At 25.6% G+C, this 16,070-nt stretch overlaps 2 protein-coding genes across 2 annotated transcripts; both read left to right on the top strand.

The window, feature by feature from the left end:
- Positions 1-7,054: 7,054 nt before the first annotated feature.
- On the top strand, positions 7,055-7,442 carry Phum_PHUM183020 (uncharacterized protein; the record flags this gene model as incomplete). The annotated part of the gene is made up of 2 exons (XM_002425176.1): positions 7,055-7,206; positions 7,424-7,442. 2 exons carry the CDS (start codon positions 7,055-7,057, stop codon positions 7,440-7,442), a joined length of 171 nt encoding a protein of 56 aa, XP_002425221.1.
- A 3,953-nt stretch (positions 7,443-11,395) lies between these two features.
- Positions 11,396-15,684, top strand: Phum_PHUM183010 (prickle, putative; the record flags this gene model as incomplete). Its single annotated transcript, XM_002425175.1, has 5 exons — positions 11,396-11,439; positions 11,652-11,832; positions 13,509-13,715; positions 14,751-14,966; positions 15,520-15,684. The coding sequence occupies 5 exons, from the start codon at positions 11,396-11,398 to the stop codon at positions 15,682-15,684; spliced, it is 813 nt and encodes a 270-aa protein (XP_002425220.1).
- Between the last annotated feature and the right edge of the window lie 386 nt (positions 15,685-16,070).

Here is a 16,070-nt window from a genome sequence, read left to right as displayed (position 1 = left end):
ATTTTTTATTATTATCCATTTCCGTTTCTTTCGGCTTAATAGTCAGCACTAATGAGAGAGTAATTTTAAAATTTGTCGTAATTATGATCGTAATTTCGTTTATCAACATGTTTGCTTAATGCCAAGTTTGTATGTAACATGTCTGTTGTTGCCTTGTGTAATTAATTAAGAAAACACTTTCATTGTCATGAAACAATGCCAAAAATTGAGTTTTCAAGTGCAAAAATTTTAATTTTTAAAGAAAAATCACGAGCGGAAACTGATAGTTGGCCGTTTGAAATTTTTCACTAAAGTATCGTTTAAAAAAAAAAAAAAAAAACTTAATAATAATAACTTTAATTTATTGAAATTTATACTTCACGAAAAATCATTTGGAAAAAACTTTAATAAGCTTGACCAATATGAATTTTTAAACTGTTATTTTAAAAAATATTACCCTTAACGAATCGGTAATTTTTTAAAAACGTTTTTTTTTTTTTTTTTTTTTTTTTTACAAAAATTCGAGTAAAAATTTTCTAAAAAAAAAAAAAAAAGAAGCAGATAAATAAATTTAGAATTTTAGGTCATTACCTTCGTATCGAAGGGGAAAAAACATGGGCAAAATGATATATATACAGAATGCGACACGAACAATAAGTATTAAAATAATCCGATTATGTCCTCCTCCTCCGAGATTCGAATAGTACAGTTACCAACTTATGAAAAAATAAATGTTATACTTTTTGTCTCTTTTTTTTTTCGAAAAATAAAAATCATAAGTCATAATTTTTTTTGTGTTTGTGTTATTGTGGGTGTAAGGGACCCAAACGAAGTAACTTTCTTAAATTTTGAAACGCGCGATCGGACGTTTTATTTTTATTGAAATGATAAATTGTTGAAAAAGTTTTAAAGAAAATGGACTTCATCATGAAAAAAAAAAAAAAAAAAAATCACTTGTGCGTAAATTTTAAAGGAATCATGTTCGAAGAAAAAACGTGGGAGAAAAAACCGAAAGACGATGGAAGAAGAAGAACGAAAAAAAATCTCGTTTAAGTAATAATAATAATAATAATAATGGAATAAGGACAAAATGGATGTGGAAAACGTCAAAAAAATTTTATGAAAAGAATAAAAATAATTATGGATTCGTAAATATATACATATATTGCACCAAGTTCTATCTCGTTTCGAGAATCGAAGAGAGAGAGATAGAGAGTTTATTCGAATCGAACGATTCATCGAAGATAATTTACAGACGTGACCGATGTAAGAAAAAAAAAAAAAAAAAAATTATTTTCTACGTTTTATTACTGATTGATCAACGAAATTTATTATGTTTTTTTTTATGAATAAAAATTTTAATAAATTCATTTAACGTCGTTAATAATGAAAAAACTTGGCTTTGGATTTAACTGTTTTCAAAATGATTGTAACGTATTCGATTGTAAAACGATCAGAACAATGAAAAGATTTCAATTTGATGAAGAGTGAATTATTTGAAAAAATTATCAATACATTGAGGGATGCCATTTTTTTTTTAAAAAACGCATCGAATTACGCGTCGTAACGAACTCGTAAAAGAAAAAAAAAAGTACGAAAAAATTTCTTTTTTTTTGTCTGATGTTGCCACGAGAAATTCTTTTTTGATTTCATCGGGAACTCATCATGACTTGACCGTGGTAATATTTTTGATTATTTAACGTCTATATTGTTTTCACAACATTTACGACATGATCAATAACGTCAAATTTTTTCAATCCTCGCAATTTTCCTTTTTTCTTTTTTTTTCTTTTTTTTCACCGGTTTTCGGTCGAGTCTTTGTTTCTAAAAATATGGTTTTTTTTTTTTTTTTTTTTTTTTTTTACATCGCACACGAGATTTACGATTGTCGTATTAAAATAGTTTTAAATCATGATGGAAGACGATAAAGGCAAAAAAAAAAAGGAAAAAAAATAGGACGAAAATTGTATTTTACGATGTTAAAATACCAGGGGAAAATTCAATCATTTTTTATTTTAAAGAATACCACTTTCATTAATGGATTTTCTACCTTATCTGATTGTTATCAATGGGGACCCGCCCTTGCTACCCGCCATTTTGCCTTACTTGCCAAGTTGAAAAACCTTTAAATATAAAATTTAACTTTAATAAACTTTGATTTCATCCATGAGTAAAATCAAGAAATTATATTTGGAAAATTTTTATCAAATTTGCTCATTCTAAAATTCATAGTTGAAATATTAAGTCTTAAGATTATATTTTATTTTTGGTTTTTTTTTTTTTTTTTTTTTTTAAAAAACGCGTCATTTGACGTTAAAAATAAACGAAAGGGGTTTTGTTTTATGTTGTACAAAACATATCCACCTGTTGAGAGTACGAGTTGCATGTTTTTTTTTTTTTTTTTTTTTTTTTTTATCGCGTATACTATCAGAAATTAGTCCGGTTTAAATTTATGCCTTTTATTTATGGCAATCTTCGTTTTTTTTTATTCGTATTCGAAGGCGTAGGGGAATTTTATGGTTTTTTTATTTATTTATTTGACCTATTAAATTAATTATTGTATTTTAACATCGTCAATTTTCTAATTGCGCCATTGGAAAAATTTTCATTTTGTTTAAAAAAAAAAACAAATTAATAAAACGAAATTTTATAATTTTTTTTTTTTGTTTGTGTAATAATCGATCAATATTTTAAATTTATAATTAAATTGTTTAATCGAATAAGATGGGGCTCGTTCTTGGTTGAAATTATTTTTAATGTCGTTTGCATAGAAAATTTCTTAAATTTGTTTAAATTTCTTAAATTATATTATAATTAAATAATTAAATGATATGTATTAAAGGTTAAATTAGTTCCCCCGAGTTAGTGTTGGCCGAGAAAACAAAAACCGCTTCTTTATCATAATTTCAAGTTTTTTTTTTAAAGAACGAATAAAATTGACCTGAAATAAATTGAAATTGAATTGAAATTGCTTTTTTCATATTCATAAGTTGTATTGGATTACGATTTGTTTTTTTCTTAATTCAAGTTTTTAACGAAAGCTTAATTTGGGGATTGTTTTCTTATTGTTTTGGGGCCCGAGATTGAACCGAAATGGGGGGAGGGAAAAAAAAAATAATAATAATAATTTTTTTTAAAGGTTTGAAAAAATTAAAATTAAACCCCATATAATAATCCCTTAGGGTCAAAGTCAGGAAAAAAAAAAAAAAAACGTCGTTTTTGATATTTTTTTTCTTTTTTTTTTTTTTACGTCTAGAGTTAATTACGAGAAAAACCCTTAATTTAAAAATTATAAAGGTCGATTTTATGTTGGTTTATGTCGTGGTGGTGGTTGACTTTTGAATTTTTTTTTTTTTTTTTTTTCGTGTGACAAACAAGACAACGTGTGACGTACGTTAGACGTACGAGAAAAGCAGAAGAAAAATTTTTTTGTCGTTATATAAAAATTGTTTGTCGTTTAAATTTTACCTGTTTGTTGAAAAAAAAAAAAAATTTTTTCCTTATTGTTTTTTTATTATTTTGATCGTGATTGTTGCTGCCACTTTATCAATCGAATAAAATCGAAGAAACGATGATTACGTGTGTTAATATTTCCGTATATTTCAAATTTTAAACTCTTAATTAATGAGGATTTATTACTTTATTAAATAAACAAATTACGAAAATCAAGATATTTTTTTTTTTGTTAAAAATTCATTTTCTGCCATTTTGAAAGCAACCGTTGTCAAGCAAAAAAAAAAAAATTGTTAAAGCGTTCGCGTCGTATCACGTTGAACGGTTCATTTGGTTGTTTTCATTGAAGATTTTGCTGTCTTGCGAACAACAATGCAGGTTTTTTTTTTTCTATTTTTTTTTATTTCGGTAATTTTACAAAAAAAAAAAGAAAAAAAATTCATCACATTTTTAAATATTTCACGTGACTTTCTTAAAATCGTGTAAATAGAATTTTCGCATCACGTTTGTTTTTTTGTTTTTTAAGTGGAATCGACGAAAAATTGAACCGACTTTGACTGAAAAATTTTCTATATAGTGATAAATAAAATAGAAATAGTGATTTTGTTTTAATAAATTTAAAATAAAATAAAAAAAAAAAATAATAATAATAATAGTGTTAGTAGTAGTAGTAATAGTTGTTTTATTTATTAAAACTTTTTTTGACATGTGTTTTTTGTTATTGTTGTTGTTGTTTATTTTGTTTTATTACGACTCGCAATAATATACTTTTGCCCCATATCCGTACATCGTTAACTGAAAATAAGTGTCGCGTTTTTACAAAAAAAAAAAAGTGAAATTAAAAATTTTTGGCAGCCATATTCGCAAACGAAACGAAACGAAAAAATTATTTAATTTAATTTAATTAGAAGTTAAACTGTTTATATAAAAAAAATTTTTTTTTTTTTTCTGGCAGTTATCTTTCCTGTCAACCATTCACCGTAAAATATTCGCGTTTTTTTTGGGGGGGGTTTTTGGTTTTTGTTTAGCAATTAGTTTCATACTTTATGTGTATAAATGATTAACGATCGATTCATATTGACAGATCATCATCCGTTTATGACGTTTCAAATTTTTTTTTTTTTTTGACCCCTTCTTCATCCTTATTTTCTCTATGTTCCTCCACATACACCTACTTGTTGTTACCGCCGCGGGTAGATAGAAAGAAAGAAAAAAAGGGGGGGGGAAAAATGTAAAATTGACGAATTGCAAATGTGGGATTTGGACTTTTGAACTCTTAGCAATTTATTTACAATTTGATTTTATACATTGATGGCGGCGTCTAACTGCCCCTAGTTCGTCTGTCACGTTTACAAACAACCGAAAGGTGTTTACAGACTCTTCGCACATGCACACAAACAAAAACACACGCACACGCACGCACACACCCGCACACATATTTTATTTTTATTTAATTTTCATAAAATAAATCAGTGGGTCAAAATGACGACAATATTTTATATTGGCCAGATATTTATTGTTTTTTGTTGTCAGTCATTATTACTACGGAAATAAATCCATGAATTTTTAAATTAACTAAGAAGTTTTGTTTCTTGTTTCACTTACGATTCACTTAAACTTTTTTTTTTCCGTTAGAATGACGACGACGACGATGATGTAAGTTCGAAAAAAAAAAAAAATTTTTTTCTATAAAAATGTCTGCGTCATAACGGGAGTGAAAATATGTTTATTTATTGTAATTATCGATCTTTTAAATGGTGCAGAATTTCTTCTTCTCTTTTTTTTTTTTTGTATCGGCGTAAAAAAAAAAATAAAAATTACCAACTCGTTTTGTTTTTTTATTAATTAAACGTGGCGTATATTTAACTTATTTAAATAATAAAAAATTTTTATTTTTTTTTTCGTACGAAAACAAAAGAATAGCCGAAAAATCGGAAAAACAAAACAGATAGAAAATTATGGGAAAAGCGTGGGATTGTATTTTGTTAAAAGAAATAAAAACAGGAGCGGCATTCGTTTATATTAAATCTCACAAATTTTTTTTCGAAATTTAAATTTAAATTTAAATTTAAATTCATTTCGGGATTTAATCGTCGAGGATTGAAAAAAAAAAAAAAAAAAATTATTTACTTGTCGAACGGTTAAATAAATAATAATAATTAATTTGAAGTTTTCTTTTTTTTATTTTAAATTGAAAACTGACGTGAAAATTTTTCTTTGATCGTTTTTTTTTTTTTTTTTTTTCCAAAAAAATTCATTTGAAAACCGATGAAATTGTTTGAAGAGTTTAAAGCAAAATAAAAAGTTGTTTCGCGAAAAAAAAAATATATTTTTTTTTTTTTTGAAAACGTTACCGAATGCTGCGCAATCGTTCGTACAAACAAGTGGTTCCCCCCAACACTTCGAATCAGGTGGTTTTAAATTTTTTTTTTTTTTCTTTATATTTTCACTTATGTAAGGTTTTATCGCGAGAAAATTTGTTGAACGTTTTCAATTATCGAATAGGGTAAAGAGAAATTTTTGAGAACAATTGAAATTTTATTCGGTCAAAATAAAAATGTCGTCGATTGTCATTCATCGGAGAATGTAATAATAACAAAAGAAAGCAAAGATAAAAATTATTGGGCATTCTTTCAATGAATATGGTATATTTTTCATCGAAAAAAAAAAAAAAAACCCTCATATAAATGCGCTGCCTTATCTGGGACCCATTTAAAAATTGTTTTGTTATTTATTTCTGACTTGTTATGTTCATGCGATAATATTCATTATATCTCTTTTTCTATCTCTTTTTTTTGGGGGGGGGTAAAAAAAAGCGTCATCGAATAAATCCTTTTTTTTTCTTTTGTTCTTTAGTTTCCATTAATGTCGGTCGCGAAAAGAAAATCAAAAAAAAATTGAAATTAAATAAAAGTTTGTTTATTTATTTATTTTTTCGGTTCATAGCTCGCCAATATTTATATTTTATTTTTTTTTTTTTTTTTGTTTTTCTGGCAAATTGACTCATTCTATGGATTAAAATTTTCCCTGGTAATTTTTTTTTTCAATGGTTTTCCCTGGCAGTCCCTCAATCATTTCGTTTTTCTTTAGGATGACTTGGTTCCGCCACTGAAAATTTATTCTATTTTTCTTTTAACTTTTTTATTTTATTTTTTTTTTTTTCGTGTTGAAGCCTACGGCGGTTGAGTTATTCCCTTTTAATCTCTGCCAAAAGCGGATAAATTCGATTCGTATAAAAAAAATACTGATAAAATTGATATAGATTTATATAGATGGTTGTTTGGTTGTTTAGTTTTATTATTCTATTTTTTGATATTTATTTGTTCAAAAAGATTATAAAATAGGGGTAACAAGTTTTTATATTTTCTATTATTATTATTATTATTTATATTTTATTATAGTGAAAAGGATAAATTTGACATTTTAGAGTTGACATTTAAGTTGAGAATAACGTTTGCATTGTGTTTTCGAAACGGAAGAGGAAAAGTGTTTTCAAGTTTTAAACTTTATAAAAAAAAGTTATTTATTATTATTATTATTATTTTAATTTTGTGAACCGGTACTTAAAAGGATATATACATATGTACGTACTTAGATTATAAATATAATGTGATCGATCAAAATGTTGGACAGTAAAATTCGTGAATGTCCTTTGTCGCAGGGATTAGATACGTCATTGATTCCATGGCCTGGAATGAAATATGCTTGCGTTCGAGTTTTGGAATTGTATTGTAAAGTTTTTAATCAAACACAATTGTATCATTTAATTATCAGGTACGATATTTTTCAAATCGATAAGAAACGAAATAATAATGCGAATAGTTTTTCTCTCTCTCTCTCTCTCTCGTAAAAAAAAAATTATTATTATTGTTATTATTATATTACGTTACGGTTATTTATTTGTGTTTTGTGATGATTTGATTGATTTATCGATTTAGTTATTGGTAATAATTTAAAAAAAAAAAAAAAAATTACGCGCGTTATTACGCAGATGTTGTTGTGAAAATTAAATAAATAATTTTACGTTTTGATTTAATTTTAATTTTTATTTTTTTCTTTTTGTTTTGTTTTCTAACAGATAAATAGAAAATTTAATATGTTTATAAATGAAATAATGTTTTTTTCTCTCTTTCTCTTTCTATCTCATTTTCTGTCTGTATATTTTTGCTTTTTTTACTCTTTGCCCCGAATCGTTTCGTTCAAATCGAATGTTTTCTTTTTTGATGTTTTATTCGGGGGGTATTGGTAAATAAGAAAAAAAAAAAAAAACAAAACTACATTATTCAAAATAAAAATTTTTCTTTTTAAAAAAAAAAAATTTTTTTTTTTATGACCGTTTTATTATTTGTTTACGTAGATTCACCATTAGCTAAAAAGCACTTTGCTATATTATTATTTACTTATGTATGACGTACATAAATTAAATTTATTTTTAAAATGAAAATATCGTGGGAAAAAAAAATATTTTTTTTTTTTTGTTTATGACGTTCTCCTCTTCTCCTCTTTAAACATAAAGAAAAATCGGAAAAATTGTAGAAGAAAAAAAAAGCCGGTAATAAATTAAAGTTTAATTAAAAAGGCACCATTATCATCATCATCATACTCATTGCTGAGATTAAATAAGAAAATTTCACGTTTAATTTAAAAGGGGAGGAAGAACAACAAAAAAACATTATTATTATTATTATTATTTTGATTTGACCGCAAGAATAAATCGTTTGGAAAAAAATAATTTTCTCTCTCTCTCTCTCGTTGCAAATAGAGACGGTTATTCATTTTAATTTAAATTTTTTTTTTGCGGGCACGTAATGTAATAAAAAAAAAATGCGAAACCCACTTGAAATTTGTAAATGTACCGTAATAAAAAAATTATTATTATTTTTTTTGTTTCTGCTTCCACGTTGACTAAGACGCCCAAATTATAAATTCCGGTCGTCGTAATGATTTGATTGATTAGAATAATACTGGTACCACGACATTATTATTTCTCTCTCTCTCTCTCTCATTTTTAACTTTATGTACGTACTGATATCTTGTCTGCTATAGATAGGAGATTGTTGTTGTCGAAAACTAAAACTGATAAGAATTTTGGGTAATAAAAATGAAATTGCTAACAAAAAATTAGTTATACGCCGCCATTGATTGATATGTGAGAGTTTAAGGACAAAGTGCAGATTTTTTTTTTATTTTAAAAACCCTAAGAGTGTTTGTTTTACTTACTAAATTTTTTGTTGGTGGTGACACTGAATTTCATTAATTTATTTTTTTAAAATATGTTCTTAATGGATTTTTTTTTTTTTTTTAATAATTAACAAAAAAAAAACAATTATATTAATCACCACGCCTTAAAAAAAATTTTTTTCGTGACATTGATTTTTTTTTTTACCTTTTCGGATTTTTTTTTTGTGGGTAAAAATTACATTTTGACCATTAGTGCCACATTAATGTCATTAGTTACATGGGTTAAGATATAAACCCCGTAAGGAGAAAAAAAGGTTACCGAAGCCTTTGCAAATTTACTTAGGGATGAATAATAATTTGCAGGGTTTTCATTTTCCCCCATTTTTTTTTTTTTTTTTTTTTTATATAACGAACGTATTAGATTTCGAGAGTGCGTCCATTTTTTTTTTTCTTTCTTTCTTTATTTTTATATTATCAAGAGCGAACAGTAAAATGCTTTTAGTTAAAATTTATGTTTGTTTGTTGACGAGTTTGATTTTCCTTTTTACCATATTAATTTTTGCCATATAATTTTGTGCGATTGTTTTCTTTTATTAACCCCCCCATTCTTTTGTTTTTTTTTGTTATTTGTGTGATCGAAACAGGTTTTAAATTTTGGGTTTGATTAATGAACTTTTTACCAAATTTGTTTTTTAATTATGTCGTCTGCTTGATTTTTTTTTTTATCGAAATTAAAAATAATGGCGCGCAAATTTTATTTTAATGTATGGCGTGTACTCTCACAATATTGAATTCACGAAACGAGATTTTACAAATGGTAGTTAATCAAAATCTTTTAATTAATAATTGTTGTTGTTGTTGTTGTAATTACCGCCGGATGACAAAAAAAAAAGAAAAGAAAAATTATTAATTAATGTTAACACGCGGGTATTCCCATTTCTTTAATTAAAACAAAAAAGAAAAAAAATCCGCGTTCGTTGCTTTTTAATTTTTTACGTACATATTTATTTATTTATTTATTTTTTAAACAAGAGCCGGTTAAGATTTAGTAAGATGTGTGCGTGTGTGTATTTTAAATTTAGCGCCGTTGTTGCTTTTTTTTCCTCTCTCTCTTTCCATCAACTTTTTAAATTTCCGATTGTAAATAAAAAAAAAAAAAAAATGGGTAATCAATCAATCGAATACGTATATATTTAGATTTTTTTTTTTTTTTAGAAAAATTAATTTGCGATTCTTTAAGCAATTACGTGTGTTTGTTTGCTTTTAATGGATTCGAATGTTACTTTTCTCTCTCTCTCTCTCTCTCTCTCTCTCTCTCTCTCTCTCTCGAATCTTTTTTAATTTATATGCCAAATTATTATTAATTATAATAGATATTATAATTTCAAGAGCCGTTTTTTTTTTTTTTTTTTTAGATTCGCATAAATCCGGTATTTTAATTTTTAAAGTTTGTCGCAGAAGGTTTTTATGAATAACAAACAATTATTAGTAATCCTTTAATATTTATTTATTTATTTATTTAAACGTTGTTGTCGGAGCGTATCGTTAAGAAAACAACAACAACAACAACCGAAAAACAAAAACGATCGCGAATGAACAAAAATAAAAATAAAATAAAAATTTTTTTGACGGTCGAGTAACGGCAAATTGTCAAAGTTCGATTAATTTATTCATTTTTTTTTTTTTTTTTTTTTTTTTTTTTACGGTTGGGTTCCGCGAGATTAATTTAATTCATTCAGGTATTTTACGGGACGTTTTTGCGAAATTAATTATTATTATTATTATTATTATTTACCAGTAATTAATAAAATGTTTTCTTTCGGGGCAAACCTTGAAAAAAAAAAAAAAAAATTTTTTGTCCTCGCGCGTTTTGCCCTCGCTTTTTTCTCTCTCATTAAAACATAAATTTATTAATTAAAAGAATTTCCTTTTTATTTGTTGTTGTCTGGGGGGGGGAGAGGGAGGGGGCGGGGAAGGAAAAACAAAACTTTTCATATGATTACCTCCTACAATAATCTCAATAAGATGAGTGTTCACAAATAATTTTCGAAATGTTTTTTTTTTTTTTCAAGAGTTTTGTTAACAAATCATCAACTCCTCCTTCGCAACCTGATGCACCTACTGTTTTTGTTTGTTTGTTTGTTTGTATGTGCGTGTGTGCGTGCCCTCTCTCTCTTTTATTTTTGATGCGTGTGCCAACGTAGATTTTTTTTTTTTGACTTTTCTTTTACTTGATAGTCCAACCTACTTTTTGTTTAGTGACCCTTGTTTTTTTTTTTTTTTTTTTTTCTCAAAACATTTTCCGGTTGTTTGTCTTTACTTTAAAATTTTTTTATATAAAAAGGTTTAATGTTTTGTTTATTGTACCGTTTTCCAAACTGTTAACATTAAACGAATTAACCAAATTTTTTTTTTTTTTTGATTTATTTAATAAAAAAAAAAATTTTTTTTTTACTTCCTTTCTCTTAAAATAATCCAAAACGTTACGTGTGACTGTTATGTTCCAAATTTCAAAGTAACATAGCGTTAGGTGTTTTTTTTTTTTAATATCTGCGGAAGATGTACATCATTTCCCCTCCCCCTCCCTATATTTCTGTAAAAACATTTTGCAATTTTTCCTTTGTTAATATTTGGGGGTTTTCCGTTATTTGAATTCCCAAAAATTTTTAAAAAAAAAAAATTTTGTTTGCAGGAAAAAGGGGGGGGGGGACATTTTTTTTTTTTTAATTATTTCCCGTAAAAAAAAAAAAAAAAAAAAAAAAAAAATGTTGGAAAATTGTAAATGTCAAATAATACCGATCGAAATAAAAGGATTAAATTACATAAGTACGAATGCATTGAAATTATATTGTAAAATTTTCGATATAGATTTAAATAAAGATTGGTAAGTTAAAGTGATAAGGGAAAAGGGGAAGGGAGGGGGAGGTGAAGGGGAAACAAGGAATAAAATGAAATAATTTTAAATTGTATTTTTTAAAATGTTGCATTTGAAATGAAAACTATAATTTTATTTTATTTTATTTTTCGTATGATTTCAGGAAAACGTGCAATAGTTGCAAATGCCCTCGAGAATCTCATGATGTTTACCACAAAGAATGGGTTAACGTACGAAATAGATTGGGTTTTGATTCGCCCATGGATTCGGCCAAGGTGGATAGTAAAGAAAAAAGCTTTAGAGAAGGTTACGCGTGGGTCCCATCAGGTTTACCCTCACACAAGGTTCGTATAACGAATTAAATTTCTCCCTTTTTTTTTTTTTTTTTTTTTTTTTCTATTTGTAACAGAGTCTAATGTTCATACGAAAAAAAAAAAAAAAAAAAAAAAAAATTTAAGATAATTATTATCGTTATTATTATTATTATTATTAGGATTTGTTGTTGATAGCGCGTCCAATGATAAAAATAACATTTTAAATGTTAAAATTTACAATCGATTGTAAAAAAAAAAAAAAAAAAAAGATTTAAATTTATTTAGCAGCCGACCCAAACAATAACAATCCAACCGAATTTTTATAACTTTTGGTTGTTTTGTTTGTTTGTTTTTTTTGGGAAATTTCATGCCGTTGTAATCATTATTTTCATTTTCAAAATATTATTTTAAGAAAAAAAAAAAAAAAAAAAAAGGAAAAGTTTTTATTGGAAAACATTATAAATTGTGTGTACCTTTTTTTTTTTTTTTTTTTTTTTTTTATGAATCATTATTTTTCCAAGAAGAAAAAAAACGTTAATGTTTTTTTTTTTTTTTTTATTAAATTGGCAACAATGATCGTGGCAGTTCCTTATTTTTTTTTTTTTTTTTTTTTTATTATCCGTAATAATAAATATTTAAATTAAATTTCTAAGTCATTACTATCTGATTTCGAACGTGCTTGTACGAATGTTAATTTTTTTTTTTTTTTTTTTTTCATTTTGAAAAACTGGTTTTTATTTAATTTTTTTTTTTTCCAAAGAATTTTAGCCTTGAATTACGTTATGTTGGCCCTTCGGGCAAAAGGGCCTGCACTCACACTCACACTCACAAGCGCATACACTTTCTCGGATACTTTTTTTTTTTTTTGTAATCATTATTATCATATTATTTTAAATCTTGCTCTAAGGGTTTGTTTGTCTGGTGCGTTTTATTCTGTATATTTTAAAATTGTCAAATGAAATTGTTTTTTTTTACGTTTTTGAAACATGTCAGATTTTAAAAATATTTTCGTTCGTTTTACTTTTCATCATTCACTCTCTGACGCCATGTTTCTCTTTTTTTTTTTTTTTTTCGAAAAATAATGATAATAATAGTTGGTTTATTTCTTGTACAAATAAATTTTTTAATTATTTTTTAATAGTTTTTTAAATTTTATTTTACATACATCCTTCGTCAAAACGTCCAATTTTTTTTTTTTTAAGAATAACTATCAACATAAAATTTTCAAATCGAATAAATGCTAATAATAATAATAATTATTATTATTATTATTATTTGACTAAATGCCATAAATTGAGCAATCTTTTTTTTTTTTTGTTTGCTTGTGAAAAAAAAAAAAAGAAATGGTGGATGGTTGGTAATAAAAGTAAAGAATAACAAGCACGATTTAAATTAATTATTTTTTTTTTTTTTTTTTGGGGAAATAAATGTCGAATAAATTACAAATTTAATAATAATAATAAAAATAAAGATGGGGTATATTTTATAAAATTAATGCATTTTACAAAAAATTGAACAAATTTGAAAAATGAAAAAAAAAAAAAAAAAAAAAAAGTTTCGTAAATCAGATTTAAGAAAAAAAAAAAAAAAAAATTATTCACGGTTTTAAATTTTAAATATTGGCAATTTCAACTTTCTAATTTTTCTATTATTATGTATTTATTTATTTTCTTTATTATTATTATTATTATTTTATTTTTGTATAGATCTCAGAATATTTTCAACAAATTCCGTCGTCAAAAGTGCCTCGTCTCGGTTCACCCGGTGAAAAATATAGAGACAAGCAATTGATACTTCAACTACCCAAACAAGATTTGGCTCTTGCTTATTGTAAACATATCGAAAACAGTCAGCAATCTTGCTATGAAGATTTTATAAATGCGAGAAACGAAATAGCTTTGGATATCGGATACGTTAAAGACACCATTTCTGCATCCACGGTATTTATTTATTTATTTTTTATTTTTTATTTATGGGTCATCAAATCAGGTTTTTCAGAAACTTCAACCCTAAGTTTTTTTATTTTTACGTTTTAAATTTGGATTATGACGATCGTTCGCAAACTCAAAAAATAGTTCATGGAGTAAAATTGGTCGTCGATTTATTTATTTATTTATTTATTTTTTGTTTGTTTTGTTTTTGATCGGTAAAAATAAAATAAAAAAAAAAAAAAAAACAATTTAAAATTAATTTTTATGGGGCAAACACGTGCGAAAAAATTGGCATCAGAAAAAAAAAAAAAAAAAAAAAAAATTAATGAAAAGAATATTAAAGCCGGGATGGAAAATAGAAAAAAATTTTACCAACAGCCCTGAAGTTACATTCACGTCACATTGCTCTAAGCGAATAAAAAAAATTAAAATTATTTTGTTAATAATAATAATAATAATAAGTAAAATGCAATTTTATTAGTTCGCCAACGCCATTATAAATTGAGAGAAAATGTTTTCTAACCGAACTACTGCGGTTTTATTACTTTAAGGAAATGTTTTTTTTTTTTTTTTTTTTTTTGTTTGAGTCAAAATCTTTTATCGTTGATGATGTGAGAGCAAAGTTAAAATTCATGTTTTTTTTTTTTTTTTTTTTTTACCGAAATCGATTTGATATTTTTTACAAAAGAGAAAAAAGAAAGAAAAAAAACTAAAAAATAATTATGTTTTGTTTCTTAGAATAAGAAAACCTCAATTTGAATCACATCATGTTTGGTTCTTGATGAATTGAGTCATGTACCGGTTTGGTACGTGAGATAATTACGTTATCATAAATAAAATAAATAAATAAATTTGAGTTACAGAAAATTTGGATTTATGCAAAATGTTAAACTCGAACGCCTTACCAAAAGTCTAAAATAAAAAAAAAAAAAAATGAATATTTTCAGTTTCTTTTAAAATTATAATTACCATAATTATTTATTTATTTTTAATTTATTTTTTTCTTTTTTGTTGAAGGAATGTCCTACGTGTCATCATTTTATTAAACCCGGAGATTTAGGAGTTGTCGCTCCAAAATTTGGAGAAGATGTTGTTTGGCATCCCGGATGTTTCGTATGCAGCGAATGTAACGAAATTTTAGTGGATTTGACGTATTGCGTTCACGACAATTTATTATACTGCGAAAGACATTACGCGGAACAACTCAAACCGAGATGTGCCGGTTGCGACGAGGTGAGTTTATTTCCTCTCTATTAATTATTATAATAATAATAATAACGACGACGACGATAAATAAATAATCTGTTAAACGTAAACGATCGTAATCGGTTGACAAAAAAAAAAAAAAAAACTTAATTCGTATTCGGCCCCCCTTTTATTAAATATTCAAAAAAAATAAATAAATAAGGTTTTATTGGCTTGAATTAGATTTTTATCGAAGGAAATTATATGTGATCAATTTTTTAAATGATATAAAATTTTATGGGATTCCCTGATTTTTTTTTCGGTGAGAGTGAGATGTTAAAAGGAAATAAATAATTGCACAGGATGATAATATTCGTAATTAATAATATGAATGCTGTCGTGAGAGAGAGAGAGAAGAAATTTTTAATTTAATTAATGTCTTTGCCTTTACCGATCGAGAGACGACTTGCCAAAAAAACGTCAATAAGATTTCCCTTTTTTTTCTTTTTTTTTTTTTTTTCTTTTTTTTTTTTAATATAATTTGATGTCAATCAAAACAATTCGGTTCAAAAGTTTTTTTTTTTATTCCCCTCATTTTTAGGACGGAAAATATCTGTCAACAGAATTGATTAAACGCTTACGGGAAAAATTTGATTCCAAAAATCTTTTTGCTCCGGTTCATAAAAGTTTAACAGATTTTTTTTTTTCTTTTAATCTTCTTCTTTTTTTTGTCAAACCGTTTTGGATGTTCGATGTCAAAAGTTGATAGTTTTTTTTTTTTTCAAAGTGTGTTTGGTTTTTAACGCTTTAATTTTTTTTTCGTCGGTTATTTTTATTTCGTCTGGTAAATAGTCTAATTCGTAAGTTTTTTTCTTCCATTTTTTTTGTATTTTTTTTTTCTCAAGCGGTTAAATTTTTATTATTTAACAATAATTAGATATAGAGACTAATCGATTAATAATTTTTTCGAATAATTTTATTAACGACTTTGTATTATTATTATTATTATTATCATCATCGTAACAATTTTTTTTACAATATTCGTTTGTAATATTAATTTTCCGATATTATTTGTTTATGCGTATTTGTTAACGAAACAATTGAAAATTTTCCGAAATTTACCGAAAGATGGCAGTAAAAATCGAGTTTTCT

Source organism: Pediculus humanus, genomic scaffold (assembly GCF_000006295.1).
Source record: "Pediculus humanus corporis 1103172107532 genomic scaffold, whole genome shotgun sequence".
Classification (NCBI taxonomy): Eukaryota; Metazoa; Arthropoda; class Insecta; order Psocodea; family Pediculidae; genus Pediculus; species Pediculus humanus.
Note: the sequence above shows the minus strand (reverse complement) of the source record. Positions and strands in the feature narration are given on the sequence as shown.